At 42.8% G+C, this 17,671-nt stretch overlaps 1 protein-coding gene across 18 annotated transcripts; it reads left to right on the top strand.

Annotated features, from left to right (window-relative positions):
* The first annotated feature begins 1,051 nt into the window (after positions 1 to 1,051).
* LOC139388694 (bromodomain-containing protein 3-like) lies at positions 1,052 to 12,573 on the top strand. Of its 18 annotated transcripts, none has more exons than XM_071135530.1 (12): positions 1,052 to 1,257; positions 3,360 to 3,605; positions 3,727 to 3,864; positions 4,064 to 4,193; positions 4,333 to 4,496; positions 4,583 to 4,954; positions 5,083 to 5,211; positions 5,722 to 5,910; positions 6,386 to 6,454; positions 7,518 to 7,741; positions 7,858 to 8,135; positions 10,120 to 12,573. In XM_071135530.1, the coding sequence occupies exons 2-12, from the start codon at positions 3,405 to 3,407 to the stop codon at positions 10,227 to 10,229; spliced, it is 2,004 nt and encodes a 667-aa protein (XP_070991631.1). In that variant the 5' UTR covers positions 1,052 to 1,257; positions 3,360 to 3,404; the 3' UTR covers positions 10,230 to 12,573. The 18 variants fall into 18 exon arrangements, with proteins under 18 accessions (XP_070991631.1, XP_070991628.1, XP_070991634.1 ...); XM_071135527.1 differs by having other exon boundaries at positions 1,077 to 1,257; positions 3,244 to 3,605; XM_071135533.1 differs by lacking the exon at positions 1,052 to 1,257 and adding an exon at positions 1,591 to 1,687 and having other exon boundaries at positions 4,586 to 4,954.
* Positions 12,574 to 17,671: the final 5,098 nt, after the last annotated feature.

The raw sequence follows: 17,671 nt of genomic DNA on the forward strand, positions 1-17,671 counted from the left end.
CTTTATTTAACCAGGTAGGCCAGTTGAGAACAAGTTCTCATTTACAACTGCGACCTGGCCAAGATAAAGCAAAGCAGTGCAGCACAAACAACAACACAGAGAGATAGTTACACATGGAATTAACAAACATACAGTCGATAGATAATACAGTAGGAAAAAAAGTATATATACAGTGTGTGCAAATGAGGTAGGATACCGGAGGTAAGGCAATAAATAGGCGATATCAGTGTCTTGAGTCTCGAATAGGATATATTCAGGACATGAGGCTAGTAGCATAGCATATTTCTCCATTGAATAGAGCCGGTTGATGTCAACAACCCTCATCGAATATTCAAAAGTTTTACAATAATAATGTGTCTCGACCAATCCAAAGAAAGGATAGGCGGGAGCTAGACAACCCGCCGTGACGCTTTGTGGACAACGAGTCCCATTGTTATGGCAGAGAGACATGTATCTTGTCAGTATATCCATAATCTTTGACACAATGCATACGGAAAGCGGGGAGGGACGCTTTGAGGGTTCTGATTGGAGCGAGATTGGAGTTATGTTTGGCAACTTTTGGACTGAGATTAACCTAGTTACACAGATCAAGACGCATCAATATGAAGTTGAGTATGACTATTTATTAAAAACTTAACCACATAGTTATTATGTGCAGATCCAGATTTTAGGGCTCCAGAGGATGCAGCGGTCTAAGACACTGCATCTCAGTGCTAGATGCGTCACTACAGACACCCTGGTTCAAATCCAGGCTGTATCACAACCACAATCCCATAGGGCAGCGTACAATTGGCCCAGCATCATCTGGGTTTGGCCGGTGTAGGCCGTCATTGTAAATAAGAATTAGTTCTTAACTGACTTGCCTAGTTAAATAATGGTAAAATAAAAAATTAAATCCAGTGGAGGGCAGCTAGGAAAAGGGCACAGGTGAGACAGTCAGGTGGACACAGGTAGAGCCCTATGGGTAGAGCAGAGACAGGAATGAGACAGTCAGACAGATCAGGGGGTTATTAGGCTTGGGTGTCCTTAAAGATTCCTATTCCAAGGGGGACCATGCTGTGGGCCTACAAAGAGAACAACAGAGTTGATACCTGGCTGGAGGACAGGACACTGCTACAAGGTTTGTTGTGTGGACATTGACCTTCACCCAAGTCTCCTGGTAAGACCGGCACTGCCAGGTAGCAGTGTAGAGCCTGAGACGCCAAGCCCTGAGAGGAGGCTCTATAAAACACAGCAGACATAGGGCACTCAACCCAGGTACTCATCCCTCTGTTTTCCTTGAATGTTAACAGGTCAATATAAAGTTAAACCGAGTTGTGAAATATCCATAATAAATGTTAAAATCATCCATTAATGTCATCCATTGCCAGCTAAAGATAACGTTTTAATGTTTGTATTGCATACAGCCCATGCCCTCTATTAATGCAGACTTCAAAGGGGGGGTAATCAGAAAAGTATCAGTTGTCAGTATATTCCAAATAATTTTATAGTAGTATTATATGCATTATACACTTTGTATAAGGTATATAATGCATGTTATGGGGGGCTTAGTCTTCAGATCCAGTAAAATGATCACAAACCGCGCGACGTTGCGCATGCGCATGGGACCTGGTATACCTCATCTTCATGCTGCTCCTGTACTCGCTCGGCCTCACTCAAATAAAACAGGAGCCATTCGGACTACCAGGTACAAGGCAAAACCCCTCGGAGTCATCAAGGAAGTAATACATTCAGATATTTATATTTCCCCATACTGGAGTTTCTTTAGTGAAAAAAATGCACCTTTCATAATTGAGCTATTTCAATGTTATGAAAAATCTGGTGCTGAAACGCTTGCTAGCATATCAACTAAGCTAGCCAGCTAGCATGCCAATGTTTTTCAACAAAGCTCCATTCTGTGCAATGCAACAATACACAACGTCAATTCTTGTCTTAAGTGAATTATTGTGGCAATATTATCGTGAAATGTTTCAAATAAGAGTAGGGAACCAGAGTTTATTGTGGGTACATACGCAGTTGTGGTAGTAATACAGGCTATCGCTGAAACTATTTGAAAAGTCGGGTGAAATGAAGTCGGCTGTTGGCTAACTAGCGAAAGCTAAAGGGTAATATCATCTGCCCGCCATCTTTTTGGAGAAAGTGGAGAATTTGGTTTTGGTGTATACATGTTTTACGAGCCAGTCATGGTTTATACACTAGTCAATATACGTTCATTTTTATGAGTTAGCTACAGTACACTGGTTTGCACTTGCAACCACGGAATGGAAATGAGAGTCCGCGCGAATTGTTCCAAAAGTGTTCAAAGCACCCCTTGCATTTCCTCCACGCATGATGGCAAGCATAGTTTGCAAAGTTAGATGGGTTTTGTTAAGCAAGTTAGCTTGTTTTGTTACCTAATTGCAATATTTTGCCATAAGATACCGTAACGTTACGGTAGTGTAAAAAAAACAAAACACATGTTTTGCTAGCCAGCTACGGTTGGTGTAACTTTTAGTTCGTTTGATTGTTTACGCGGGAGGTAGTACAAAGCTAACTGCTATATACATTTTCCATGGACAAACAAATATATGTTGTGGGTGTAACTTTAAAACTAGTAGCTTCTACTAGGTTGCTGAACGAAATACGGAATATATTTGTGGAGTTTTCGTTATTGAAGTATCCTTAGTACAATGGCATTATCACAACGTTATACAGCAATCCGACTACTCCGCGTGAGACTTGTATCTAAATCAGCTGTGCTGTTGTCTCTCAGTTTTGCAGTTTGTTTGGGTATGTATGGAATGACATTTGTGGTTGCGATGGTTAATTAATTACTACTCCATCTCTCTCGCTGATTATTTAGATACGTTGTTTTGAGTTATTATTTTGTGTTACGGCTCATATTTACTTGTACCTTTGCTCCGTGCACTGTTGCATGATCGCTGTACCCAATGTACAAAAGACAACTCTATGGTCAAAGGAAAATGGTAATGCCAGACCAAGACCGAGGTGCAGGCTGTAGATTGGGGTCTAGACAATGTCCGTTAAGCCTGGAGAGGGCAACACATCTCTCCAGGGACACAGCCAGCTGTCTGTCAGGAGACATTTGCCCATTACAATATATGGAATAATTGTGTGATGATACAGAAAAGGCTTTAGTTTCTTTTCATAAATACTACCTTTCATTTCATCCCAGGTATCAATTATTTTTTTAGGTCTTGTACCTGGGTCGTGGATTCATCACCCTGTTCTGTTTTTTAATAGATTAAAAAGGTCAGGCCCTGCAATGAGATGCAGTTTCATTTGGGCCACTAAAGAGCAAAAAGAACTACACAATCCACTGAGGACGCAGTGTCCGTCTCCCACCCTGTCCATTGCAGAGGTAGCAGTGACTCCTAGAATATCACCCCCTTCCCATCGCCAGCATGTCTGCTGTTACCTCAGCAACCCCAGCCCCTCTTCAGGGAGTCAACCCCCCACCCCCGGAGGTGACCAATCCCACCAAACCAGGTCGGAAAACCAACCAACTACAGTACATGCAGAATGTAATGGTCAAGACGTTGTGGAAGCATAACTTCGCCTGGCCCTTCTACGTGCCAGTCGATGCCATCAAATTGGGACTTCCGGTGAGTAGACTGTAGATATTGACAATGGGCGTTATAAATATCAGAAAGCCTATGCTTATAGGTATCTCACCGTGCAGAAGACTTGCAGCTGACAGATTATTTTGGTTATTCTGTGTATCAGGATTACCATAAGATCATAAAGCAACCTATGGACATGGGAACCATCAAAAAGAGACTGGAGCATAACTACTATTGGAGTGCCAGTGAATGCATGCAGGACTTCAACACCATGTTCACCAACTGTTACATATATAACAAGGTGAGTGCTCCAAGAGAGTAAATACAGACTGTGTCTCCTAGGGGTCCATTTATTTTGGATTTAATATTATAGTCTCTAATATGTTTGCAGATTCTCCCAGGGCTAATCCCAAAGCTCCATGTTTTTACATTGACCTCTAGTTTCCTCTTTGCATTTCCCACTCATGTTCCTCACTTGCTGTTTTTACTTTGCCCACCAGCCAACAGATGACATTGTCCTGATGGCACAGGCCTTGGAGAAGATCTTCCTGCAGAAAGTTGCCATGATGCCCCAGGAGGAGGTGGAGCTTCTGCCTCCTGCACCCAAACCCAAGAAAAGCAAAAGCACAGGTAATAGGCCACTGTTCATCTGATCCTGATACTATAGACCCCTATCATTTTGGATAGATCCTTAGATATAGTATTGAAAAATGTAGAGAAAATTGGTACATATTGCCAATAATATAACCACTAATTGCACCTGCTACAGGTGGTCTGGATGGAAGTGAGTCACCACCGTCCTTCCCTGGCTCTACGACATCTGTGATTGGCTCCTCTACAATGTCTACCATCACCCCCAAAGTCCCAGCTGTGCAGTGCTCGCCCAATGCTCCCATGATTCCCGTCGTCTCACCCTCACAACCTCTTGTCAAAGTAAGTCTCTGTACATTTTCCTTCGTGTATATATCATGTATATTTAGTCTTTTGAATACTGTGAGTGTGTGTTTTTGTGCACCTAGAAGAAAGGGGTAAAGAGGAAAGCAGACACCACCACCCCCACGACATCTGCAATCACAGCCAGCCGGAGCGAATCTCCCAGCCCCGTCTCAGAGGGCAAGCAGGGTAAAGTGATGTCCAGAAGGGAGAGCACAGGCCGTCCGATCAAAGCTCCCAAGAAAGACCTTGTGGAAGGGGAGTTGGGCCAGCATGGCGGCAAGCGGAGCAGAATGAGTGAGCAGCTCAAGTACTGCGACAGTATCCTGAAGGAGATGTTGTCAAAGAAACATGCTGCGTATGCCTGGCCCTTCTATAAGCCTGTAGACGCTGAGGCTCTGGAGCTTCATGACTACCACGAGATCATAAAGCACCCCATGGATCTCAGCACTGTCAAAGTACGCACCACAGAACAAAGCATGCACAGTAGTAGAATTCACGTTTACAGTTAACCATTACCTTAGTATTGGCTCGTGCTGTTGCCCATCCGTGCACTGTTTGGATAACACTTGCTGTTCATTTGCAGAAAAAGATAGATGGCCGGGAGTATCCAGATGCACAGATGTTTGCAGCGGATGTTCGAATAATGTTCTCAAATTGTTACAAGTATAACCCTCCAGATCACGAGGTTGTTGCCATGGCCAGAAAACTCCAGGTAGGTTTGGGGATTTTAAAGGTCCACTTTGGGGGGGGAATCTGAAATAATGGCTTTAAACTATATAACTGATCAATGCACCATCATACCAGGTCATTTAATGCTTACAAACAAGAAAATGGATGAAAAAGATATTTGGCTACAGAAGTGCAATTTCTTACCGATCTCTACAGCTTCTGTCCAAAAACAAATCCTGTGAAATGACGTCAACACATACAGGTGGAATTACTGGCTAGCTAAAGTGGCTATCTTAGCGAACAAACTAGCTACATTGATTGCGGTGCGTGTGACCAGAATGACACATCGACGAACCACCAAAGGCACTCCATTTCTGTTTGAAAATTGAGATGAGGGCGGAGTTGGACCGTTTTTTGTGCCCAAAGTCGACCTTTAAACCTTTCTCTGGATCACATTTGAAAAATCTATGTAAAATTAAATCAGTTGGTTCATCTCTAATGTTTCTGTCCCTCTCCTTTTCCCCATCATTCCATGCGTGTCTTTTTCTGTCAGGATGTGTTTGAGATGCGTTTTGCTAAGATGCCTGATGAACCGGTGGAGCTGAGCCCCGGTGCAGGCGGTATGGTCAGTAAAGGTGACAACTCGAGCAGCGGTGACTCCTCCAGCTCGGACTGCTCCGACTCGGAGGAGGAGCGGGCCTCCCGGCTCGCCGAGCTGCAGGAACAGGTGGGTGCGGAACAGGTGGGTTTCAGATCCGAGGTCCGTCCGACTACTCCTCTAACATGAAGGGCTCAGGGATGGCCTTCCTCCCACCTTCTCTTCTCACATCACAGCCACCTTGTCCAATCCAAACTGTTGTCTGAGACCGAGAGGCAGGGGCTGCCACCTTACATGCAGTCAAACCCCTCCCCCTCCCTTCAGCCATGCAAACCTCTGCTTTCTCCACTGATTCGTCATCTCCCCATTGATAGCACTGAAATGTAACCCTCTACCGCTTCAAATTGTGTATTTCCATGCAACTACTGGCACAGATTGCTTGCATGCACTACTTAAACAAAAGCCTTCTTTTTGAAAACATATCACAATGTAGTTTTGCATAATGGTACCACACAGTAGCTCTTGTCATAACATGGTGTTTTAAAATGGTTTTGATCTGATCTCTTTTTTTGGAGTTTTCTATCTTTGTCCCCTTATTTCCCTTTGGCTCTCTTACCAGTGTATCTCTCTGGAGCGCCCCAATGGTAGCGGGCAGGGGGAAAAAAACGGGTGCACCAAGCGTTTTCAGGTGATTTGCTCTTCACTTCCTGGCCCCCTCCCCACTAACCTCCTTATTGATATCAGTTTATCATGATGCCGATATTTCACTTTTTATTTTTGCATTAGTTGGGCAAGCGGTAGAGGGTTAATAGTGGGGGTGGCGAGTAACAGGTGGCGTAGTGCTGTTTGCTGGGTGGTGGCAGATGTGGTGTGTTTGAGCAGGTGTTTATGAGTTTGTATGGTTGTGTGAATGTGTTTGTCTTCCTGGTATGCTTGCTGGCTGACCAACTAGACATACTCCTTTTTCCATTCTCTTGATTGCCTGTTGGTTGTGTCCAATTTAACTTAGAAAGCAATGAATGGAGGAGTATGCAACTTGTTTTCCACTTCCTTGTTAGAACATTTCACTCTCAATCATACCTTTTTTTGTTAAATAGAAAAAAGTTGTATGTTCTAAATCCACAACAATGCTTAATCCACATCAGGAGAGCACGTTTGAGGAATTCTAGGTGTAGTTACTCTTTAATGCAAGTGCACACCTCCAAGAGACTGTTTGGTTAGCAACATTTCTGTAGCGCTCATGTGATTGCAGAGTTTGCTAAACAAATGGCCACTGGATTAATGCAAATAATCATGATATCATTCCGCCAGGTAGTCAGAGGCTACTTTGTAGTTAACATTTAATTGAGAACCTACTTTTGGTAGAGCTGGAAAGGCCATCATTAGCGTCATCGCTAACGGCTACACAAAGTGTAGATGTGACGCGTGCACTACACACACACACACACACAGGAGCTTTCATGTGCCGTTTCAAAAAGTTGCAGGGTAACACTAGTCACTGATGCATTTTTTTCTTGTCTTATAATGAACTTTCAATACATTTAGTTGATTTCCTTTCTTAGTTCGATACATTTTTGAATATTGTTTAATTCCGTTTTAATGTCTGGATTCCACATTTTTGGGCTGTAGCATTGATTTGTTGAAATTCTTTCTTGAATCCCTATATCTACCCTCTTCTAGTCCCTCAGTGCTTGAAGTGCTAGCATACCCCTACAGCAGGTCACTAACTCCTCCACCCCACCTCTCCCCAGCTAAAGGCTGTCCACGAACAGCTTGCCGCGCTCTCTCAGGCCCCTGTGAGCAAACCGAAGAAGAAAGAGAAGAAGGAGAAAGACAAGAAGAAGAAAGACAAGGACAACAAGCACAGCAAAACCAAGACGGACGAGGAGAAGAAGGCCAAGTCTGGGCAGCCTGCCAAGCAGGGCCAGCAGAAGAAACCCTCCAGGAAAGCCAACAGCACAGTGACTGGCTCCAGGTAAGGACTCACTTTCTTTCTCTGATGTATTAGGGCTCTGCCCAGTCTCATAATAAGCAACACCATGAAAAGACACCATGAGACACTCATTGCTGCGCTGGCCTCCGATCTTCCAGGCAACCAAAGAAGGGGGGCCGGGGCTACGAGTCTGACGAGGAGGAGTCCCTGCCTATGACGTACGACGAGAAGCGCCAGCTCAGCCTGGACATCAACCGGCTCCCAGGAGAGAAGCTGGGCCGGGTTGTGCACATCATCCAGTCCCGAGAGCCCTCGCTGCGAGACTCCAACCCAGATGAGATCGAGATTGACTTTGAGACGCTCAAACCCTCCACCCTACGCGAACTCGAGCGATACGTCAAGTCCTGTTTACAGAAGAAACAGCGGAAACCCCAACGTAAGTACTGAAATTTAAGACCTCGTGCTTTGGACGTCACTGATAGCTTCCTTGTCCTTCATCCTGATATTACTACTACACCCTGTAAATATCTTCTAACCCTACCTTCTCCCTTTACTGTTATTCTCTTTTCCTCCTCTGTTATTCTCTTTTCCTCCCCTTTGCTTGAATGAATAAATGATAGTTTTCCCCCTTTTTTATATATATATATTTTTTTATAACTAGATTATGTTTCTTCCCTCTACCTAGTTGCACTTTTCACGGTTGACTGCTAGTTTTTGATATACAGGTGGTCCCCAACTTTTAACTCCTAAAAAGGAATTTTTAGCTGAGCTTTGGTTTATGGTCTATGGGTGCTAGCTCAACAAAATAACAAAAAATGATGCACAATTGACCTTGTGTACATGTAGCCTAACTGAAGACAAGTACTGTTGCCAGTACCGTGGCATTGTGGACATAGATTCTCTATGCTGATTTCAGGGACCTCCTATATAAAATGTTTCAGGGCCTGAACCAGGTTTGTTGCTGTATTGCTAATTTCGGCTCCTACTCGGACCCAGCGTAGTGGAGTCAGGCAGTGTGTCATACCATGTGACAAATTACTCCTGGAGAAACTCATGTATAGTCCTTGCCTAATCACATTTTGTGTGGCTGTATATTTAGAAAGTGAGATGAAGTTTGTTTAATTCCAAGAGTATAAATGCTCGCCTGGGCTTTGATCCTGCTGCCGTCTGTAGTCCTCCAAGTTGTAGGTGTTAGGCCATAGGCGTAAGGCGCTAGGCCTTAGCTTTGACCTAGCTAGCTATCACCACAGCGGCTGGGGTTCGGGCAGGAAGGCCATGGTGCTCACAGCGTGCCGCTGTGTGTCTCCTGCAGCGGGCCTCTGGGGGCAAGGGAGCCAGGAGGGCCTGGCACAGGAAAAAAAGCAGTTAGAAAAGAGGCTACAAGATGTCAGCGGCCAGCTGAACAGTAAGAACAAAACCGACAAAAAAGAAAACGTCCAAAAGGTAGCATAGAGTAAGGGACAGCTGGAGTAGCATAGAGTAAGGGACAGCTGGAGTAGCACAGAGTAAGGGACAGCTGGAGTAGCATAGAGTAAGGGACAGCTGGAGTAGCATAGAGTAAGGGACAGCTGGAGTAGCATAGAGTAAGGGACAGCTGGAGTAGCATAGAGTAAGGGACAGCTGGAGTAGCATAGAGTAAGGGACAGCTGGAGTAGCATAGAGTAAGGGACAGCTGGAGTAGCATAGAGTAAGGGACAGCTGGAGTAGCATAGAGTAAGGGACAGCTGGAGTAGCATGGAGTAAGGGACAGCTGGAGTAGCATGGAGTAAGGGACAGGTGGAGTAGCATGGAGTAAGGGACAGGTGAAGTAGCATGGAGTAAGGGACAGGTGGAGTAGCATGGAGTAAGGGACAGCTGGAGTAGCATGGAGTAAGGGACAGCCGGAGTAGCATGGCGTAAGGGACAGCCGGAGTAGCATGGCGTAAGGGACAGCCGGAGTAGCATGGCGTAAGGGACAGCCGGAGTAGCATGGAGTAAGGGACAGCCGGAGTAGCATAGAGTAAGGGCAGGGGCACGTACGACGAGAAGCGCCAGCTCAGCCTGGACATCAACCGGCTCCCAGGAGAGAAGCTGTCCCTTGCACATTTTTTACCTAGTCATTTTTGACAATAATTTTTTAAAATCCTGTGGCCCAGGAAAGTTAATCTGATCTGTCTTTATGGTTACAAATCTATAGAATCTGTCATATCTGTTGAGTTGGACAGACGTGACTAGGAATGGAGAAACTTGAAAAGTGTCAATGTGCATCAATCATAATCAAAGTGCAAGTCCATTTTGAACATGAACAAAACATTTGTATGCACTATGATACCAAATGTTATTTTTCTTTAGCATTTGAAAATCGTTGACATAAATATGGTGGTATTATATAATACGTTTGGCCACATGTCTCATGCGTGATCCTCTCTCTCTCCTTCCAGAGAAGGGTGCTGGTACTGGTGCGTCCCGTCTCAGCGGCAGCAGTAGTTCTTCAGATTCTGGCAGCAGCAGCTCCAGTGGGTCCAGTTCTGACAGCAGTGACTCCGACTGAAAAGCGCAGCCCAAACACTTGCTGGGAACTATTCATTTAAATTTTTACCCTTTTTTAAAGTAAAATGTTGTATGCAGTCAGTTGTTTCCCCCTATAACACTTTATGAGGAAAAAACAACTAAATGTAATGCTATGTCAGAACATGTCAAGTGTTTTTTTTGTAAATACCTTTGTGGAAAGAAAAAGGAAAAAACATGGGAAATTATAGATTACTTGACAGGGTTATTTTTGTTTCCTCTATCTTTTCAAGGGGGATGTGTTAAAAACCGACCAAACATAAAACAAGGATTTTGTAATACACTCTTGGATGAATGCCAGATGTCTTTTCATTTCTCCTAATACCATCATCATCAACAAAGTGAAGGAGTTGCATAGTTACCCAAATGCAGCAGAACCCCATGTCCTCCTTGTCCCATCACTGCTACATAAGCAATCATTTGCCCAGCGGGTACCAAGAAATTTTCAGCTTAGTTTTTTTTCACCCTTGTAACAAAAATAGTTATCTTTTGGAATAGGCCCTTATGTGGATTTTGAGTTGTCACTCTTCTAATCATTTGACTTTCTACAAAAATGTTTTGTAATTATTGTTTTAAATTGAACGTTTTATTTAACTAGGCAAGAACAAATTCTTATTTACAATGATGGCCTACCGGGTTAACTGCCTTGTTCAGGGGCAGAACAACTGATTTTTGCATTGTCAGCTCGGGGTTTGGATCCAGCAACCTTTCGGTTACTAGCCCAACGCTCTAACCACTAGGCTACCTGCCTCCCCCAAGTACTGAACCTCATTTGCCTCCGAGTGACACATTTCAGATTATTCTGAGCAATCATGTTGGTCGTCTTCAGCAGCATATACAGCCAAATTGAATGGTATTGCTGTTATTCTTTTACTGTATCATAACTGACATGGTCTCTTATTTTTGAACCCGGCAATATATCAAGTTTTAGCTAAAATGTATTTTAGTAGCTGGTCTGAGTGGTTATGAAAGAACATTTTAACTTATAGAATTTAGATATTTACAGATGCTTTTGGTCAGAAGAAATGGCAATACAATAATTCGCTCAACAGTTTGATTCGTTACTCACAACATGACAACCACTAGGTATGGTGGCCTCTCCTGTACATGTCTTTCCTGGCCTGCCTCTTGCTTGATCTACGATTCTCACTGATGAATGTACTGTGTGTATGATGCCCTGAATGATTGTGTTCCACCAGGTCAGTGACATTGTGTACATCACTGCTTTATATATGATGGGACGGCTAAAACTGTACATAACTGACCTGTGTACATTTTAAGTACACTGGCGTAGGAGCAAGTCTTTCACTTTTGACTCTATTGCAAAGTGCACCTGCTGTCTGTTGGGTCTCTATTCCAAACAGCAGTGCCTTGATCTTTTTCTCTGTCCAAAGTAATGACATAAACAATGAAAGCAGGACAATATTGTGAACTGTGGGGTTTTCTCTGAAGTGCGGGGTATTGATTTGAATGTAAGTCGTTACCACCAGGTAATTTGTTTTATTGTGACTAGATGCCACCGCCTCTCATTATAGTCTTCAGTTCTTTTTTTCTCTCAGTCAACTCATCTTTTATCTCAGAGAACAAAGAGTTATGTATTCATTTAAGAATATCCCTCATATTCCAACCCTGTAAGAATGCATTTTATTATTTCATGAAGTCTGTCTGAACTATTTGCCTAATGTTCAATTTCTGGTCAGTTTTTTTCTGGAATTGGTTCAAAATAACATTTAAGCCATTTTGGATTTCATTTACTGTTAATAAGTTGATACATTTAAAGATTTAGTCATATGCATTGTTATTTTAAGCTATGGTGGAAATATTTCTTTGATTTTGTGGTAATGTCCTTCATACCAGGTTGCACTTAATTGCAAAACTCCCCAAATGATGTTGAATGCATTTCTCTGCCTATACCAATGTTCTCCAGTACAGGCCCTATCAGGTTTTTCTAAGAATGTCTTTTAGAAGTGAAAGACTGAAAATATAAATGTATAGATATATATTCAACTTTTAGTTTATTTCTAGGCCCAGGTCAAAATATTATAATCGTTCCTTTTATATTTTAAAAAGCAAATGTTTACTTTTTATCCTTGATGTGCATGCAAGTTTATTGTAACTTTCTTATACCTTTTTTGAGCTGTTTATTTCAGTCATCGAAACAAATAAGTTCTGTGTAAGTAGTTTTAGTCTTGTTTAATGCAATATGGGCCTGAGTGGGTGGGATTTGGGGACTGGAGGTAGAAGCTAACATTTCATGTAACCGCTAACCTGGAATCAGGTTCCATTTTTTGTGTGTGTATGTAAATAAATTACAAGACCCTACTGAATTTCTCATTTTCTGCATGTCATTGATCTGCTGGACTGCTGTTTGTACTTATTTTCACAATGCCTGAGGTAGACCTGTATTTTTCTGGTGGATGAAAAGATCCAGAAGAAGATGTGGAAGGATAATCCACACCCCTGAAATCCGCTTTCCGACATCGCCAGTAAAGCTCTATCCTGGAACCCAAGGGAGAAGGTAAAGAGGACGCCCAAGGAACACCTGGAGGTGGGAGCTTCAGGCAGATACCAAAGGGAGAGGAGTGGTCGATGTCCTATGCTCCCAAAGAAGCGACTGGGATTAGTAAAACCATTGTAGACATTTTGATGATATACTCTAAAGCCATAATGTTGGATGCTTTTAGTGCGTATGGACTGGGTGTGCCCTTTTAACATAATCAGACAAAAATCAAAGGGTAGCAATGAAGGGTTATCTGTAGTTCAGTGATGGGCCAGTAGATGGTGGCCATGTATCAATTGTTTTTTTTAATTGGGTTGCAGATATGGTTTGAGCTGTGTGCTTGATGGATTCAGCTGGCAGTGAGTGACACACCTCAAACGTGCTGTTTTAGGTGAATCTCAACCCAAAGATTATTGGGGGGCATTTCCTCTTGAATACATGATGGATTTATGTATTTGCAGGTGAGTTATGAATTACCCATTTAAGTATGTAAGCAACCTTGCATTAAACTTGTTGGTTCGATAGCAGCAAACACTTTCCATGGTAGCATGAATAAATGAAATGTTGTAACCCCCAATGCATTCCTCTTTTAGTGCAATAATAGAATAGGTTTGAAATGGGAGCTTCTAAGGCTCAGTGTAGAGCTATACATCAGTCACTGTCCACACCAGCTCCTACACTAGTTGGTTTGTGCTGTAGGGGGAGACTTGTACTGTGTGACCCCCTCCTCCTCACTGTGGCATATGCAACATGCTACCCATTTGCCTCATGATGGATCAATGCGACAACTTCAGTGACAACTACAGGTTGTCCTGTATGCTTCTTATGGCCACCCCTCACTCTGTAGCTGGCCACAGTCCATGACAAAACACAACAGACGTAGCCTTCATCCATTTCAAATAATATGATAGGCTAACCCTATAGCTTGAGTAAATTGAATTGTGAAAAAAAAATTACCCCACAAAATTGCAAAGAGAGTTGACGGGGCATGCTGGGACCAGGATGCGGTAGCTCCAAAGCTGTGGCAAATGTATACATAAATGTTTATTTCTACCTGTATTATCATATTTCTAATTTGTTGATGTATTTGTATGTATATATTTGTGGTACTGTATCAGTTTAAATTCAGTGTTATTGGAGTTTCACTCACATAATGATACACCTGGACTCGAGGTTATTTTGGATCCATACATTGTTCCATAAATCATCCTTGTAATGTGGCAATGTAATAAGGCCCCTGCAGCATTCCAAGACACGAAGGAGAGCTGAATGCCACTTTGAATAACAGTAATACAAATGTAAACTGTGTTATCTTGTCCCTTCTACATCGCAGGAATAATTTTGGAGATTGCATGTCATCCAACGATTCAAGATAGAAGATCATAGTGATCATATTTTTGTTGTTGTGACCAGTGAAACAAGATAGAGCCCCTGCTCAATTAGCGCCACACACATCAAAGGCATTGTCATTTTATTTTCTTCTTTATTGCATGGCTCTCACTTTTGTCATGGCAATGCAACCAACTTGGAGTAATAATCCATACTTTAGCTGAAGTTTCCTTCATATAAAAATCATTACCACACGTGAGGGTGCATAACCAGAACCACCCGAAACCACATTCAACATCGCAGCCCTCTAACGCGATGGGTATTCACGCTCTCTCAAACCCTTATAATAGCATGGCGGGGAGTGTGACTGCAAAACCAACCTGGATTCAGTGGTAGACGTAACATAGTAAACTTAAAAACGGCACACTCCAATAAATATGATACGTTTCGTACGGTGTTTATTCATTTGTGGATGTCGATCATCAATTTCATATTATATGTTATGAATTGCAATTCGTATATGTTACGAATTGCAATTCATACAATATGTTACAAATTGCAATTCGTACCATATTTTATGAATTTGTAAACATATGATATGTAGTGGCTAACGCTAACGTTAGCTAGGTGGCTAACATTAGCTAGGTTAGGGTTTAAGGTTAAGGTTAGAAGTAAGGTTAAGGTTTAAGGTTAGGGGAAGGTTTAGCTCACATGCTAAGTATTTACAAAGTAGCTAAAAAGTAGTAGGTAGTTTCTAAAATAGCTAAAAATGCTAGAGTTGTCTTTGATAAGATCCACCCGAAACCACATTCAACATCACAGCAACCTTTTGGTTGCTCAACCTGGTCTCATAGACTAGACATAACACAGTTAAAGTACATCTGGGACACTCAAATTAGTATGTTATGTTTGGTATGGTTACATAACACAGAAAGTTACTTAGGGCAAAAACAAAAGGAAGGTGGTTGTTCAGTGTCGATGGGTGAGCGTATACACAAACGTCTAACAACCCAAAGGTTGCATGTTTGAATCTCATCACGGACAACTTTAGCATTTTAGCTAATAAGCAACTATTTAACAAATCGAATCAATACACATGGTTAGCAGATGTTAATGCCAGTGTAGCGAAATGCTTGTGCTTCTAATTCCAACAGTGCAGTAATATCTAACAAATAATATCTAACAATTGCCAACAACTACCTTAATGCACACAAATCTAAAGGGGTGAATGAAAATATGTACATATAAATATATGGATGAGTGAAGGCCGAGTGGCATAGGCAAGGTGCAGTAGATTATATAAAATACAGTATATACATGTGATATGAGTAAAGTAAGTGGCATTATTTAAAGTGGCATTACTAAAACTACTTTTTAGCTACTTTGCAACTACTTAGCATGTTAGCTACATAGAAATGTTAACGGTTAACCGTTAATTGGTTAGCCGCTGAAAATACATTTGACCAGTCATGCTTATCGGTCTATAATTTTGTGTAATTAAATTGGCACTTGTGTATTTTCGTTAGTCAACATTTATTACACATGCACATCATACAGAGCCTAGTTTGACGAGTGGAATAGCCTATTCCTGTCAGACAGCGCGAGAGTAGCTCCTCAAAAAGCCTGTAGGCTACTGGAGTGAAACCTGCTTTTGTAAGCCCAGTCATTGAGCAAAAAATAACAATTCTAAATGCAATCATGTGTTGAAAACTTTGGTGGCCACGAATAAAAAGGAGCTATTTTTATTTCTCAATCTCAACTCATAAAGTGTGCCTCCCATTCGCCATTCGGATGCAAAAACAAACCCTGCCTATAGCTTTGCAATGTGAGCTTGAGGCAGTATAATTGTGTGAAACCTGAACGTTTTACTTTACTTCAAATAATCTGGCATGTCTTACCTTGCTTCATCCCGGAAACCCTAGACCCTCTCTAATTCGCATACCGCCCCAACAGATTCACAGGTGACACAATCTCGATCGCACTCCACAATGCAATTTCCAACATGGACAAAAGGAGCACCTATGTGAGAATGCTGTTCATTGACTACAGCTCAGCATTCAACACCATAGTGCCCACAAAGCTCATCACTAAGCTAAGGTTCCTGGGACTAAACACCTACCTCTGCAACTGGATCCTGGACTTCCTGATGGGCCGCCCCCAGGTGGTAAGGTTTATTAACAACACATCCGCCACATTGATCCCTCAGGGGATCACATCCGCCACTGGGACCCCTCAGGGGCAGGCCTGATCACCGACCACGATGAGACAGCATATAGCTGAGGAGGTCAGAGACCTGGCAGTATGGTGCCAGGACAACAGCCTCTCCCTCAACGTGAGCAAGACAAAGGAGCTGATTGTTGACTATAGGAAAAGGAGTGCCGAACAAGCCCCCATTAACATCGAAGGGGCTGCAATGGAGCGGTCGAGAGTTTCAATCTCCTTGGTGTCCACATCACCAACAAACTATCACAGTCCAAACACACCAAGACAGTCGTGAAGAGGGCACGACAACACCTTTTACCCCTCAAGAGACTGAAAAGGTTTGTCATGGGTCCCCAGATCCTCAAAAAGCTCTACAGCTGCACCATCGAGAACATCCTGACCAGTTGCATCACCGCCTGGTATGGCAACTGCTCGGCAACCAACCGCAAGGTTCTACATAGGGTACTGCGTACGGCTCAGCTCATCACTGGGGCCAAGCTTCCTGCCATCCAAGACCTATATACTAGGCGGTGTCAGAGGAAGGCCCAAAAAATTGTCAAAGACTACAGTCATCCAAATCATAGACTGTCTTCTCTGCTACCACACAGCAAGCGGTACCGGAGCGCCAAATTTAGGTCCAAAAGGCTCCTTAACAGCTTCTACCCCTAAGCCATAAGACTGCTGAATGATTAATCAAATGGCCACCCGGACTATTTACATTGACCCCCCCCCCATTGTTTTTACACTGCTGCTACTCGCTGTTTATTTCAAAGTCACTTTACCCCTACCTACATGTACAGTACAAATTACCTCGACTAACCTGTATCCCTGCACATTGACATACCCCCTCTGTGGAGCCTCGTTATTGATATTTTATTGTTACTTTATTTTATATTTTACTTTAGTTAATTTGGTAAATATTTTCTTAACTCTATTTCTTGAACTGCGTTGTCGGTTAAGGGCTTGTAAGTAAGCATTTCACAGTAAGGCCTACAGCTGTTGTATTCGGCGCATGTGACAAATAAAATTCAATTTGATTTGGCATTCAGGCCAAAGAGTTCAATCTTGGTTTCATCAGACCAGATATTCTTGTTTCTCATGGTCAGAGTCCTTTAGGTGCCTTTTGGCAAGCGGGCTGTTGTTTGCCTTTTACTGAGCAGTGGCTTCAGTTGGCCACTCAACCTACCATAAAGGCCTGATTGGTGGAGTGCTGCAGAGATGGGTGTCCTTCTGGAAAGTTCTCCCATCTCCACAGAGGAACTCTGGGAGCTTCTTAGTCACCTCCCTGATCAAGGCCCTTGTCCCCTGATTGCTCAGTTTGGCCGGGCGCCCAACTCTAGGAAGAGTCCTTACTTCTTCCATTTAAGAATGCTGGAGGCCACTGTGTTCTTGGG

The sequence above is a fragment of the Oncorhynchus clarkii genome, chromosome 29, assembly GCF_045791955.1.
Source record: "Oncorhynchus clarkii lewisi isolate Uvic-CL-2024 chromosome 29, UVic_Ocla_1.0, whole genome shotgun sequence".
In the NCBI taxonomy this organism is placed as follows: domain Eukaryota; kingdom Metazoa; phylum Chordata; class Actinopteri; order Salmoniformes; family Salmonidae; genus Oncorhynchus; species Oncorhynchus clarkii.

Excerpts from the sequence above, each read along its gene's own strand:
- LOC139388694 (XM_071135530.1), top strand. The coding sequence starts at position 3,405 with ATGTCTGCTGTTACCTCAGCAACCCCAGCCCCTCTTCAGGGAGTCAAC. Across the intron at positions 3,865-4,063 it reads ACTGTTACATATATAACAAG|CCAACAGATGACATTGTCCT; the intron begins GTGAGTGCTCCA and ends TTTGCCCACCAG. Across the intron at positions 7,742-7,857 it reads AGCACAGTGACTGGCTCCAG|GCAACCAAAGAAGGGGGGCC; the intron begins GTAAGGACTCAC and ends CCGATCTTCCAG.